The sequence below is a fragment of the Jatropha curcas genome, chromosome 9, assembly GCF_041381405.1.
Source record: "Jatropha curcas cultivar XTBG-Jc1 chromosome 9, XTBG_Jcur_1.0, whole genome shotgun sequence".
Taxonomy (NCBI): Eukaryota; Viridiplantae; Streptophyta; class Magnoliopsida; order Malpighiales; family Euphorbiaceae; genus Jatropha; species Jatropha curcas.
The window spans coordinates 26628592-26641653 of NC_143159.1; the positions used below are offsets into that span (position 1 = coordinate 26628592).

At 32.1% G+C, this 13062-nt stretch overlaps 2 protein-coding genes across 2 annotated transcripts; one reads left to right on the forward strand and one right to left on the reverse strand.

Moving 5' to 3' along the window:
• Positions 1-2443: 2443 nt before the first annotated feature.
• Positions 2444-6327, forward strand: LOC105639202 (uncharacterized). Its single transcript, XM_012223189.4, has 2 exons — positions 2444-3403; positions 5731-6327. The coding sequence occupies exons 1-2, from the start codon at positions 2651-2653 to the stop codon at positions 5944-5946; spliced, it is 969 nt and encodes a 322-aa protein (XP_012078579.1). The 5' UTR covers positions 2444-2650; the 3' UTR covers positions 5947-6327.
• Positions 6328-6946: 619 nt separating this feature from the next.
• PBCP (Protein phosphatase 2C family protein) lies at positions 6947-10281 on the reverse strand. Its single transcript, XM_012223199.3, has 11 exons — positions 10040-10281; positions 9896-9947; positions 9728-9807; positions 9038-9119; positions 8805-8875; positions 8599-8678; positions 8430-8527; positions 7672-7795; positions 7505-7587; positions 7374-7422; positions 6947-7297 (listed from the first exon to the last, which is right to left on the reverse strand). Exons 1-11 carry the CDS (start codon positions 10183-10185, stop codon positions 7212-7214), a joined length of 951 nt encoding a protein of 316 aa, XP_012078589.1. The 5' UTR covers positions 10186-10281; the 3' UTR covers positions 6947-7211.
• Between the last annotated feature and the right edge of the window lie 2781 nt (positions 10282-13062).

Below are 13062 nucleotides of genomic sequence, written 5' to 3' on the forward strand. Positions count from 1 at the left end.
TGACAGAAATCCTAGGATGGGTGACCTTCTGGGAAGTTTTCCATTTCACCTGCGGGACAAAACCGTGAGGGTGGGTGTATGTGTTGGTCGAATTAGGCCGGGGCACAACCCCGTGGCTAAAGCTGACAATTCCTCTGGTGATTAGAGTCGGGGCGTGACACAAAAAGATAGTCGATATATTTTTTTGTTTGTCCCAAAATATAATTCTCTTTCCTTTTTGTATTATAGTTAATTTTTAAATTGTCTATTATACTCTTATTAAATTTTATCTTATTTTCAATAACCCTCATTAATTCTTATTTATTATTCGTATATTATAATTGCTCATGTATTTTTACAGATGGCCATAATAGAAAAATTATACGAATAAAATTATTATTTAATCATAATAATTTTTATTTTCTTAATCTGTGTGAAAATAAAAAGTTGACTATCTTTTTAAGACGGATGGAGTACTTGTTTCGAATTTTTAATAACTGGATTAGACTTGCCAATATTTCATTTATGAACTTATCCATGAATCAAACCAATCAAAGTATAAAATTTTTTTTATAATTTTTTTTTACTTTTTTTAGTAAATGGTTAGAAATACCTTATTTCAATAATAAAAAAAAAAAATTGTTGGCTCTATGTATGGTGGGCCCTTAGACCAAGTCTAGCAAAACAATCCCTTATTAATTATAACATTCCATAACATAATATTTATAATAACATTTAAATGTTAATGTTTCTTCTCTAAGGTCACTTCTATGTTAAGTCGTGTTATAAGTAGCTAAGTAGCTGTTGTAAGTAGCTTTCAGCTATTTTATTGGTAAATAACGATTATATATTAGTTATTTTACTAATTGTTAACGATTATATATTAGTTGCTTAAATTGTTTAGCGAAAATTATTATTTGATTAACTCGTAAATGTAAAATATACATCTATGCATGTGGGAATGGGCAGGCTTTGAGAAATATTGTGATGGTAAAAAATGTCTCTATTAAATTTATGAATTGATAAAAATATTATTAAGAATTTTAATTTTTTAAGTTTAAATATAAAAATACTATTTAATTTTGACTGGTCATGTTAATATAGTATTAATAAAAAAATAAAGGGAATTTAATTTTAATCGGTTATATATAAGTTACATATAAATATGGCAAGAATGTAATACATTTACTTAGTATTTTTAATAAATATTTAATTTGATTAGTTATAATTAATTCCTACAAATAATTTATTATATAAAAAGTAAACGTGATTTATTAAGAAATATATTATAACCTTTATTGTTCGATATAAAATATAAAATAAAAAAATCACTAAAAAGATATATAAGATTATAACATGTTACATTAATAAACTATATAATATGTTTATTGAAAGAAAAATTTTTTTCTCAAAAAGGCAACTATATAAAATTAATTATATACTCATAAACTTTAGCAAAGACATAAACAAAAGTATAAAAAATATAAACGATGTTCTAAAACAGTAATTAATATAATAATTATTATAATAGTTAATACTGTTTTCCATATCTTAATAACATAGACAATTTATAATATCATATTATATACAAAATAAGTTAATTAAATTTAAATTATTATAATAAAGTATTTAAATTGATTGTGTTCGCACTGTAAAACAATCATAGCTAATTCACGGTTTGAGCGCACCAGGTAGTAAAGTTTACCAACTACAGAATGAATTACCCCACCTGGCTCCACAATAAACATTTCACCGACTGCTCGAAACTAATTAACAGTACTTAAAAAGTAAATGTTGTAAAACTTTGTAAAATAAAGAGATTGCTTGAATTAAAAATATTATATTAAGAAATACTGAAATTGCAAAAACAATTTGAAAATACTTGGAAAAAGAAATTACAATGAATATAAATGAAATTGAAATTGCTATTTGCTTGAGAAATTGCATTTGAGTTTGATCTTGAGTTGGATTTTTTGGAGTTGATTGTTAGGGCTGATTTTAATTTTAATTGGTCAAAAGTAACATAATTATGTCCTAAAGTTTGTTTTGCTTAGTTTGACATATGACTTGCCTCGTAGACAGGGCAAGTAAGTTTTTCCTATAATTATAATTCAATTTTATTGTAAAAGATTTAATTATAATTATAGTTAAATTAGGAATTTTAATCAAGAATTATATTAGATTTCTTTATATATATATATATATTAAACATTGTTTTAACTTTTATAGCATTTTCAAATATAATTAATTGGTAATATAATAAATTTATTTTAATTTTTATTATAAAATAAATACATAACACAGAAATGAGACACTTAAAAAAAAAAAAAACGACGACACAGGACAGCTTTGAGATAGTTGATTAAATTTGTTTTTGGGGTGTTACATTAATTAAATAAATCTTTTTTGAGAAGATTTTTTTTTTTAAATCATAAAAACTTAAAAAAAGCTTATATTTATTTATTTTCCCTCGTCAACCAGACCGAACCACAAAAAATAATCCAGCTCTTAGGAACCCTAACTTGTCAAAGCAACAGCCAAAATCCTTGAATCCGGTAACCTGTTCAAAGATCTCTGCTTTTTCTCTTTCCTTGAAACAAAACTAAATTTTTATGACAACAATCTTTTACATCAATCCTTTAGTTATTCAACAACCAACCCACAATTCTCCATGGCTACAGAAGCCACCGCCAGCAAATTCCAAAACCCTGATTTCCGCCCGGTTGAAATCTCTGTAACCGCTCATGACGGCCTCCATTTTTGGCAATTCATGGTCGCCGGTTCCATCGCCGGCTCCGTCGAGCATATGGCTATGTTTCCAGTTGACACAGTCAAAACCCACATGCAAGCTCTCGGTTCTTGCCCAATTAAATCCGTCAGTGTCACCCACGCGCTCCGTTCTATCCTCCAATCCGATGGACCCTCCGCCCTCTACCGTGGTATCGCCGCCATGGGTCTTGGCGCGGGCCCTGCTCACGCTGTCTATTTCTCCGTCTACGAAGTATGTAAGAAGTATTTCTCTGGTAATAATCCAAATAATTCAATGGCTCACGCCATGTCCGGTGTTTGTGCTACAGTGTGCAGCGACGCCGTTTTTACGCCTATGGATGTGGTGAAGCAGAGATTGCAATTGGGGAATAATACTTATAAGGGAGTATGGGATTGTGTTAAGAGGATTTTAAGAGAAGAAGGGGTTGGGGCGTTTTATGCATCTTATAGGACTACCGTTTTAATGAATGCACCTTTTACGGCTGTGCATTTTGCAACTTATGAGGCCACAAAGAGAGGCTTAATGGAGATTTCACCAGAGAGTGCTAATGATGAGCGGTTGGTTGTTCATGCTACTGCTGGAGCTGCGGCTGGAGCTCTTGCTGCTGCTGTTACCACTCCACTTGATGTTGTTAAAACTCAGTTGCAGTGTCAGGTACTTTAGTTCTTGCTTGCCACGGTTTATTTACTAATTTAACATTGTCAAGTGTGAAAATGCTAGCTTAAGTAAATTATTAGAGTTTAATCATGGTTCCAGAATTATGAAGATTTAGAATAGATATTTGTATAGGTATTATAAATAACTAATTTAATAGATAAGGATCATAACTGCAAGGGTTTAGGCAGTGCACAATTGAGGAGGAACAATTGGGTACTTAATAGTGGGGGGAAAATGAGGAGAAAAGGAGGGAGATAAAAATTATTGCTTAGCAAATAATGATTTGGTAGTGAACAAGGAAAAGATAGGAGAGAAAAGATATTTAACTGTCTGTAGTACTTCAAGCCTGAAACATAATTGAGTTGAATTGGAATTATCTAGTCGTTTGCATTTGGTCTCAACAGTTATTTCTAGATGGTATTTTGTACTCGACTAAACTGAAAAAGACCCAGCTTAGCTAGAATATGAATTGCAAACATCATCTCCCTGAATACACTACTCAAATAAATTCTTTGACTGTGCACTTCTCGCATATTTATTTACTTCTTGCAACCTCAACTTGACTATATCCTCTGTAGATTTTGAAATTCCATTTCAGCAGAGATCATTTCCAGATCAAGTAAAAGCATAAGACTACATCCTATGATTCTGGTTCTACATTCCAGTAAGCAGATTTTGAGCGAGATAAGAGCATTCTCAGTCTTGGTCCTGAGTTTCTAGCCTCAAAAGTTTTTGCATATAGAGCTCCTTCTGTGCTTTATATTCTTCACTTCTTGTTACTTAACTAAGGGCTTTTTAGGCAAAAGTGATTTCATGCTTGGTTTCCTCTTTTGGTAGTAGTAAATTTTATTAAAAGGAGCAACTTCCTGGCTGTTGAAGTGAGGTACCTATTGAGGGAGTTGCTATTCTTTGGAGAAAGAAAAAAAAACCCAGAAATCAGTCATGAGTCATGAGACCTGAAAATAGGTTCTCAATAACCACCATTGCCATAATCAAAGCACTATTACATCTCCACAATGTCAATGGGATTTTTTAATTTCCAAAAATATTCTCTTATCAGTTGTATCATGTGGCTAATTATTACACTCTTTCATTTCAATTTGCAAAATTCATCTTCTCTTCCATGTAGAGTTTTCAAACCAATTGGAACATGGATATCATAGTCAAGAATATTGATCTTTATCTGTGGTTTTGTTTTATTAAACTCATTTGTTTCTGTTCTAAAGCATACCTCCAATGATGATGTGAAGTTGCATTTTTCAAGAGCTCCAGAATTAGGGAAAATGCCTTTGGGACAGAAAATAGATAATGTTTCCTGAATTAGGAAACATGCGTTTGAGATAGAAAACAGAAAATGTCTTGACCAAAAAAGGCTATTGTCTGCAACTAACTTCCATGAGGACTCTTTGAGTTGGAAACTTATGAAAATTGTTATTCTAAGCAATTTTTCTGCCTCCATGTCTTTGGTGATCTTTAGTCGAGTTATCTATAAACGTTCATCTTTTGAATGGTTTTTTTTTTTTTTTTTTTTTTTTTTTTTAAGTTTTAGAACCTCTCAAATTCTGAAGTACGTTTGAGTTTCCTATATAATAAGGATTCCTGCTTTTTACGTAATTTGGTTCTCTATTATGAGTTACTTTTTAAGTCGGAAATTAGCATTGAGGACTTGATGGCTTAGAGTGGGCCTCATGTCCTCAACCTTGGGCAATACAATAGAATGTGGAAGATTCATTTTTTGGAATTGATAATGAATGCACAAGTATGCAATTGGGTTTAGGTCTGTAAACCCAGTTGCTGCTTGAACTTTTTAACTGTGGATATGGACAAGAGATTGTTGGAAGGAAACTTAACCATATGAAAATCTAGTGTTGTGTCTGTTCTTGTTTGTAATGTGACGTCACCTTGATATTATTGGGCTCCTCCTGATCAGTTTGCATATATTTTTGCTAGATATGTATTTTTACAACTGTTATTTGCTTGGAATTAGATGTTAAACTATACTTGATTTGTGTGTCTGAGACTGTTTTCCTTTTCGTAGGTAGCAACTTTTTCCTATTTTAAGTATTGTCTTTTTTGTTGTATGACTAAAGTTTGCCTTTGTTTTCACTTTCAAACTTTGCGTAACTTTTCATGCTTCCACAATCCATGACAATTTGGTAGACTCCATTTTATTGTAAACCATTAGGAAAACAGTTAATTAGAGCACAGTTGCAAGATTTATTTAAGTTTATAGGCTTCCTAGAATTTTGTGTCGGGAAGTATTGCATGAAATCCAATAATTCTCTGAATAAGTTCAGTAATATTAGCAATAATTGGGTTTGCAGGGTGTTTGTGGGTGCGATAGATTTAAAAGTGATTCAATTGGCGATGTGATCAAGGTAATACTAAAAAAGGATGGGTACAGAGGGCTCATGAGAGGTTGGATTCCAAGGATGCTTTTCCATGCACCTGCTGCAGCCATCTGCTGGTCTACATATGAAGCCTCCAAAGCTTTCTTTCAGGAACTCAATAATAACAGCAACAGTGGTACTATTACCTGAATAAACATCAAAAGTAAGGGGATTTACAATTTTTAGTTGCGCGACAAATAATGCTATACGAGGAACAAGATGTTAGCTTCACACGAGGGATGTTAAGCACACGAGGGATGTTAAGCAAGATGCATGCGTAATTTTTCTGGTCTCATCCCTGTTTTCTCAGGTGTTAGTAGAAAAATTGATTTGTCAGATTAGAAGAATCAATTGTGTTGTACACATTGTTGTCCGATAAATATATTTTTCTCCAGCATATTGTAGTTTGCAAGAAATCCTCAAATGTGTCCTATCCAATTTTTTTTAACTTGGAAGAATTTTGCATAAAGAAGTTATTCAATTTCCTGGTCCGTTCAATGATTAGTTACCATGGTTTGTTTTTGTTTGTAATTGTCCTTGTTCTGTGGATGAATGTATGTATTTGACTATGATTCCTGACTGGGCAGTCGGCATCTCACTCGGAAACCACAAAAAAAGTCAGGTTGATGCATAAATTTGACCCTATGTATAAATTTAATCACGATCCTACACTTTCGCACATTATTAATAATTATGTTCCTTACAAAAATAGAATGTAAAAGCATATGGTTATAATTAAATTCCACTAAAATTATTCCATTTTGATGAATGACATGATTATTGCTGAAATGTAAAAGTGTAGGATTATGATTGAATCTTTCACGACAGTACAATTCAGGAGCCACGAGGAGAATCGATCAAAATTTATTGTTGAAATATAAAAGTGCAGGATCATGATTGAATCTCCCATAACCATAAAATTCAGGAGCCACAAGGAGAATCGGTCAAAATTCATGGTTCAAGTCTTGGATTCCAAGACTTCACTTTTTCCCCTCTATTATTAGGGAATGGGAAGAGAAAACACAATCACCACGGGAAACTCGAAGGGTAGGGATAAGAGGATTCACAAACCTTTAACACTCAGGCAATAGCTGATTGAAAGAAAGGTTCATAAATTTTATATGCTCTTGCTGATTGAAAGAAAGGTCCATATAAAACTTTCAACAAGTTACGTTTACTCGACGTGGGATTAGAAATATATACATATTCAAGGTCCAAGAGCTCCACCGACAACTTGTGTTCAATTCTAAACTCACTATAATCCTAATTATTAAATTTAAAATGTTACTTTATAACATATTTCGTGTAATTTATTAAATCAACGTATTTTGGATATATTTGAAGTCCATCTGCAATGAGTACAATCTTATCAAAGTGGAGAAGCAATTTAGCAAAGAACATTCCTTTTATTATCATCATTCTTCACTGTTATTTTCACCTTCTAATCCTTGTGACCTTACAACCTGGCCAACGACCACAGTAATATCATCAAGCTTTCCACCTGCCAATTAAAGAACTCAAGTCAAACTTGGGAAAGAAAAAGGGAAAAAAATTACTTGTAGAAAATAAAATCATGCCTGTAAGCTTCATCCCAAGAATTTTCTTCCACAAAGGAACATCAATACCCTATTTCAAAATAATAGTAGATTAAAATAAAGGTTAAACTTGCACAATTTAGCAGTCAGTCAATTTGCAGAACCAATTTTACCTTGGATTTGGCTTCCAATACATATGGAGATTCGAATTCCGAATCCATTGAGTGAATGCTCGCTAAGTTAGCTAATGCCTTTGCTAGCATTGAAAGTGAATTTTAGTTAGAAGAATTAAGCAGTTGAGTTAAAATTCTCTGGTTTAAATTAAACTATGGAAGCCTACCAGCCTCGGTTACATTACTATGTCTGGCAATTATTGAAACAATCTCGTCGTCGAATACATTGTCAAAAAGACCATCTGAGCCCATCACAATGGTGTCCCCCTCAGTTAATTGCACACTGCCAACCTTTTTTTTCAAGAGATGGAAAGCAACCAAATCAGAAAATGATAACACCATCAAGTTCCCCATATCATCACTCAGAATTCAAAGCTGCAACTATGATGACAAGTAATTGTGCCATACCCATCAGCAAGTTTTGTAATCCAAAATCAAATCAATTCAATTCTCTGGTTACACAAAATAAAATGATGAAACTGAGTAAATCCTAAAATTCTATACCACCTTGCAAGGCTAAATACTCCTGGTTGACCGATAGCGAAGTAGTACCATGAGGAAAGGGTGAAAAGAACCCCATCAGGGAGTGAAATAGAACGTGAAACTCTAAGCTCCCAAGCAGTGAAGGAGCCTGAGGCTCTGACCGCATGCCTGTTGAGGAATGAGCTGGCAACTCATAGGGGTTAAGGGAGTATATTTTCAATCATTCAAGTTTTAAGCAGAGAGTAGATGGAAACTGAAGTCTATATCATTATTCTAAACAGAAAGGTATAAGTCAAATTGAGGCCGTAGGAACATGTTACCAAATACCAAGATTTCCAGTGTAGGATTAACACATCAATAATCCAGACAAAATATGAAAAGCTGATAACGAAACAAACAGTCAAGCTCTTTTACTGGAAACAAGATATAAAAATCATCATACCATGGCATCAATGTATGTCTGGCCAACCGTTTCTGAGCTCAGTTGGTAGGGACAATCAAAATAATGTTCTTGAATTGGTGTGGAAAAAATTATCTGACCTATGTAGTCAATAAGTTATCAGAACAGAACTGTCAACGGAAAAGAAGAAAACACAGGTTAACTGCTATACCTCCACGGATAACCCTTAGTCCGCAATCTCCAACATTGGCTATTTTTAGCTTTCCACTTCTCTCCAGCATGGCCACAATCCTATTTGATGAAATCTCTAATTAAGCTTAACAATTACACTGTAATTTATATGCTCATAAGCACATTGATAGATTGTTCTATTGCAAACTACATGACGTAGCGTTGTTAAAAGCATTATGAACCTACACAGTAGCAGAACCAATAGAAGCAGTAGCAGCGTGTGCTTTCCTTAAGAGAATCTGGGGGTCATAGTTGACCTACCAAAAATAAACATGTATCCTGTGTTAATCAACATTGTCAGTGGCAATTCCATTAGAAATTATACTCTTACAATCTCACTTCAAAGATATTGTTTGCAGCGGATTAAAATAATCATAACATATCAATACAATATTGTTTTCTTTGTTTACTACCACTACCTCCTCATCCGCCACGAGATATGAAGCATTAGCCATCAGTTCTTGAGGGAATAAAGAAGGATCCACATTCTGTTCGGCCCAACTGACCATTTAAATAGCAAAAGAAAGAAAGAAAGAAAGAGAACGGTCTCAGATTTCATCAAGTAATATCTGGTACCTTTGTAGCATGGCATAATTGAACATAATGGAATTTAATCAAATAAAAATTCAATATAATAATGGACCAAATTCATTTCATTACATTACATCACGTTTTATTATTATGGTCTGAAAAACATGTATTTATTTCATATAAACTACAAGCAGACAGACTCTAAGGACCTTTGACATTGTTGTTTGAAACGCCGTTTCACAAAAACACTATGATGAAAATGATTATTAGAGGAAGATTAAACATGTTTTAAAGGTGAATGAAACATGTTCCGGCCATGAAAGCTCCAAAACAGCTAAAACTATTTTTTCCAATACCATCTAAATTCGTATCATTTTAAAAAAACAATACCAATCTCAATGTAAATAAACTCTAAGTGGCTTACAAACCTTCAAGTTATGATTTTAAACAAAAAGTTGCAAATTTTATATGCAAATTCCAAGTCATTAGTCAAACAAATAGCAAACAAAAACATTCACACTTCAAAATTCAAGACAAATAAGAAAAATAAGCGACAAAACTTAAGCAAGATTCCATACCCAGAGACACCATCAGCCACAGCAATCACTCCCCCATTATAGCTGCTCACCAAAAATGCATCTTCGCCACCTCTCTCAATCTATTAAAAGTGCAAGTAAGTTTATACTATAAGCCATTTTCGCTATATATACAAATAACAAACAAAAAAGTGATTATCAAGAGCTTGCCTTGTTAGGATGTGGGATTAAGTGAGTTCCAACACAGAAAGACACCTCTGACCTATGAGCGAAAAAGAAACTTAACCCTTGAAAAAAAAAATCGTAAGTAAAAACAGAAAATTTAATAAGCTAAGAGAAAGAAGCTAACTGAACTGAATAGGGTCGAGCTGTGATGTTGAAGAGAAACAAAGCCACTTATTCTTCCTGGGAATTGAATTTTCGTTTGATAGAATAGGAAGTGAAGAATGAAGAAATGGGTGAGAGCGAGAAATTGAATCCCAGAAAACGGGAATGGCCATTTCCCGCTTGGATTCTCTCTCTTTCCTTCTGAGCGGATAACTACCACACTTCGCTGCTCCTTATTTGCGGAGTTCGAGTGTGAGCGGTTCAAAATACGGGTGAGCAAACTGTGGAAAAAAACCGAAAAAATCGAATTAGTTTCAATTTTTGGTTCAGTTATTTTGGTTTTAAAATTCTATGATTTTGGTTTCCTATTATTACAAAATACTTGGGTCATATTTGATTTGATGTAATCAACCATGTAACAGAGTGAGGATTACATTATATGATTGATTACGTTGTGTTAAACTTTTTTTGGATAATATAATGTAATTGAGATTACATATGCAATCTTCGTTACTTAAATTGATGCAATATTCATTACATCAAAAACACATCTATTGTCCATTACATCAAGCAAATGTAATATCAATTACATCAAGTTACCCTAATAAAAATTATATTATTCAAGGCTATTTAACACATCTGACCACCACAACCACTACCTTAGCCATCATTATCACCACCGCTCCACCAACCTCACCATCACCTCAACTACCACCACGACCATCACCACCACCACTGCTCCACCACTACCATCGCACCGCCACCGCTCCACCATCACTACCACCTCAACAACTTCACCACCTATATATTTAGATCTTACATTTCACGTATGCATTTAAATATGTAAAAATAGCAAGCGGTAAAATCACTTTTAGTAAATTCAATCCTAATAATTGACTCAATTTATAATATTCAATCTATTAATGATGAGACATTTACGAAATTTCTAACTACAACGTTTTTTTGTTTTGGTTTTATGATTTACGAAAATCTACTGATAGTATTATATTTGCTAAAACGCCATAAATAAGTTTAAAATGGTTTAATAAAACTCATTTGAATTTAATTAAAATAATCAAGTTTGATTTACTCTCTTTTTTATTGAACCAATAATAAGTTGAAAATTAAAATAATGAATTTTCTAATTGAATATTGGTATTGAGCTAATTACAAACAAAGCATCACGAAAATAAAAAGATTTATACAAGGGTATAAAATTTATTATTCAAATAATATTGATATTGTTTCTAAATCCACATGAAAATTGAAATAAATTTCTATTGTTTTAAAAAACAGATAGGCTATGCTTAGATGTGAGCAATTTGAAACTCAGTTATTTATCAAACTTGTTGCTTGAAAAAAATTATTGTGTATTATTTTCACCAAATAAAATGAAATAAATTATTTATCAAACGTGTAGTAATTAACATCTTGCTGACATTAGTTTCATATCAAAAATTTATTTATACCGAATATATGATTTCACAAATAAACGATAAGTTATTATGTCGAACTAAATTTTATAATTTATTATTTTCATTTAAATAAAATAAAGTAACGAACTGAATGATTTCAAATTTATAGAATATATATATTTCTCTTTGATACGGTTGTTATTTATTATTTTCATTTGTCAAATATGAAAAAATTATTTGAGGTGATGGTGGTGGTGAAGTGGTAGTTGTGGTGATGGAGTGGTGGTGGTGGTGGTGGAGTGGTAGTTGTGATGGTGGTGATGGTGGTAGAGTGATAATGGAATGGTAGTGGTGAATGAGTGGTGGCAGTATGTTTGGTGGTGATAGTAAGAGTAATTTATAAATTAAAGGCTCTCAATCCGACTTACTCCTTTAAATGGAGGTTTTAATTACATTATATTACATATTTACAAATAAATATAAAAATGGAATAGTGATTATATTCCAAAAATTTTCTTAATTATATTACCAAACATAGTAATAAAATCTTAATAACATTACTTTCTATTACATTTTTCATTGCATTATATCTTCGATTACATTGCATTGTGTTACATCCAACCAAACATAGCCTTAGACCATATTTGGTATGCAGTAATCAAATATGTAATGGAATGAGAATTACATACATTATTAATTATATTATTTGGTTAAACTTTTTATTAATGTTATAATGTAATTAATTTTACATATGTATTCTTTATTACTTAAATTTATGTAATATTCAGCACATAAAAAAACGCATGTATTATCCATTACATCAAACACATCTAATATCAATTACATTAAGCCACCCCAAACAAAACTCTACCACTACCACAACTGCTCGACCACCAATACTATCACTGCTTGACCGCCATTCCACCATCCGTACCACCACCCCAACTTTCCAAGTTGCAGCATTTGCTGGTGCTCATGCCATGAGGCTCGCTGAAACTGGTATTCTTGCAGTGTAGAACTATATGATTCGTCAGAAAAAGGCATGATAATTACTTTTTTCTGTATAACAGGATTGTTAGTTATTCGTTGGAACCATCCTACCACCACAACCACTCCACCAATCGCCACCATTCCTCCATAACTATTATAGGAATGAAAAGAATAGAAAGAAGTCCTAAAATATCAAAATGCTTATAATTTTATATTGAAATTTAATTTATTCAACAAAAATATATGAAAAAAAAAAATTTAATGACTTTAAATTTCTTTTTGTTATATTACATTTTATCGGGTTACCTTATTTTAATTTTTTCGTTCAAATAAAGTAATAAATCTAAATGGTCCTTAGTTAATATAGCGAATAACTTAGTTCAAATATTTTTTTTATATTAATAATGATGTTGTTACGGTGAAGTGGTGTTTGAAGTGGTGAAGTGATGGTTGTAGCGGTGATAGAGTGGTAGTTGTAGTGGTGGTGGAGGTGAAGTGGTGGTAATGTGTTAATTCCATTATATATTTACAAATAAACAAAAAAAGAAACGGTGATTATATTTTATAAATTTTCTCAATTATTACATTATTAAATATAGTAATGAAATATTGATTATATTCCGTTTCAATTTTTCATTGCATTAC

Coding starts and splice junctions, on each gene's coding strand:
- LOC105639202 (XM_012223189.4), top strand. CDS start 2,651: ATGGCTACAGAAGCCACCGCCAGCAAATTCCAAAACCCTGATTTCCGC. Junction 3,404..5,730: donor AAACTCAGTTGCAGTGTCAG/GTACTTTAGTTC, acceptor TTGGGTTTGCAG/GGTGTTTGTGGGTGCGATAG.
- PBCP (XM_012223199.3), bottom strand. CDS start 10,185: ATGGCCATTCCCGTTTTCTGGGATTCAATTTCTCGCTCTCACCCATTT. Junction 9,948..10,039: donor TCACAGCTCGACCCTATTCA/GTTCAGTTAGCT, acceptor TTTCGCTCATAG/GTCAGAGGTGTCTTTCTGTG. Junction 7,796..8,429: donor AGACATACATTGATGCCATG/GTATGATGATTT, acceptor TTGAAAAAAAAG/GTTGGCAGTGTGCAATTAAC.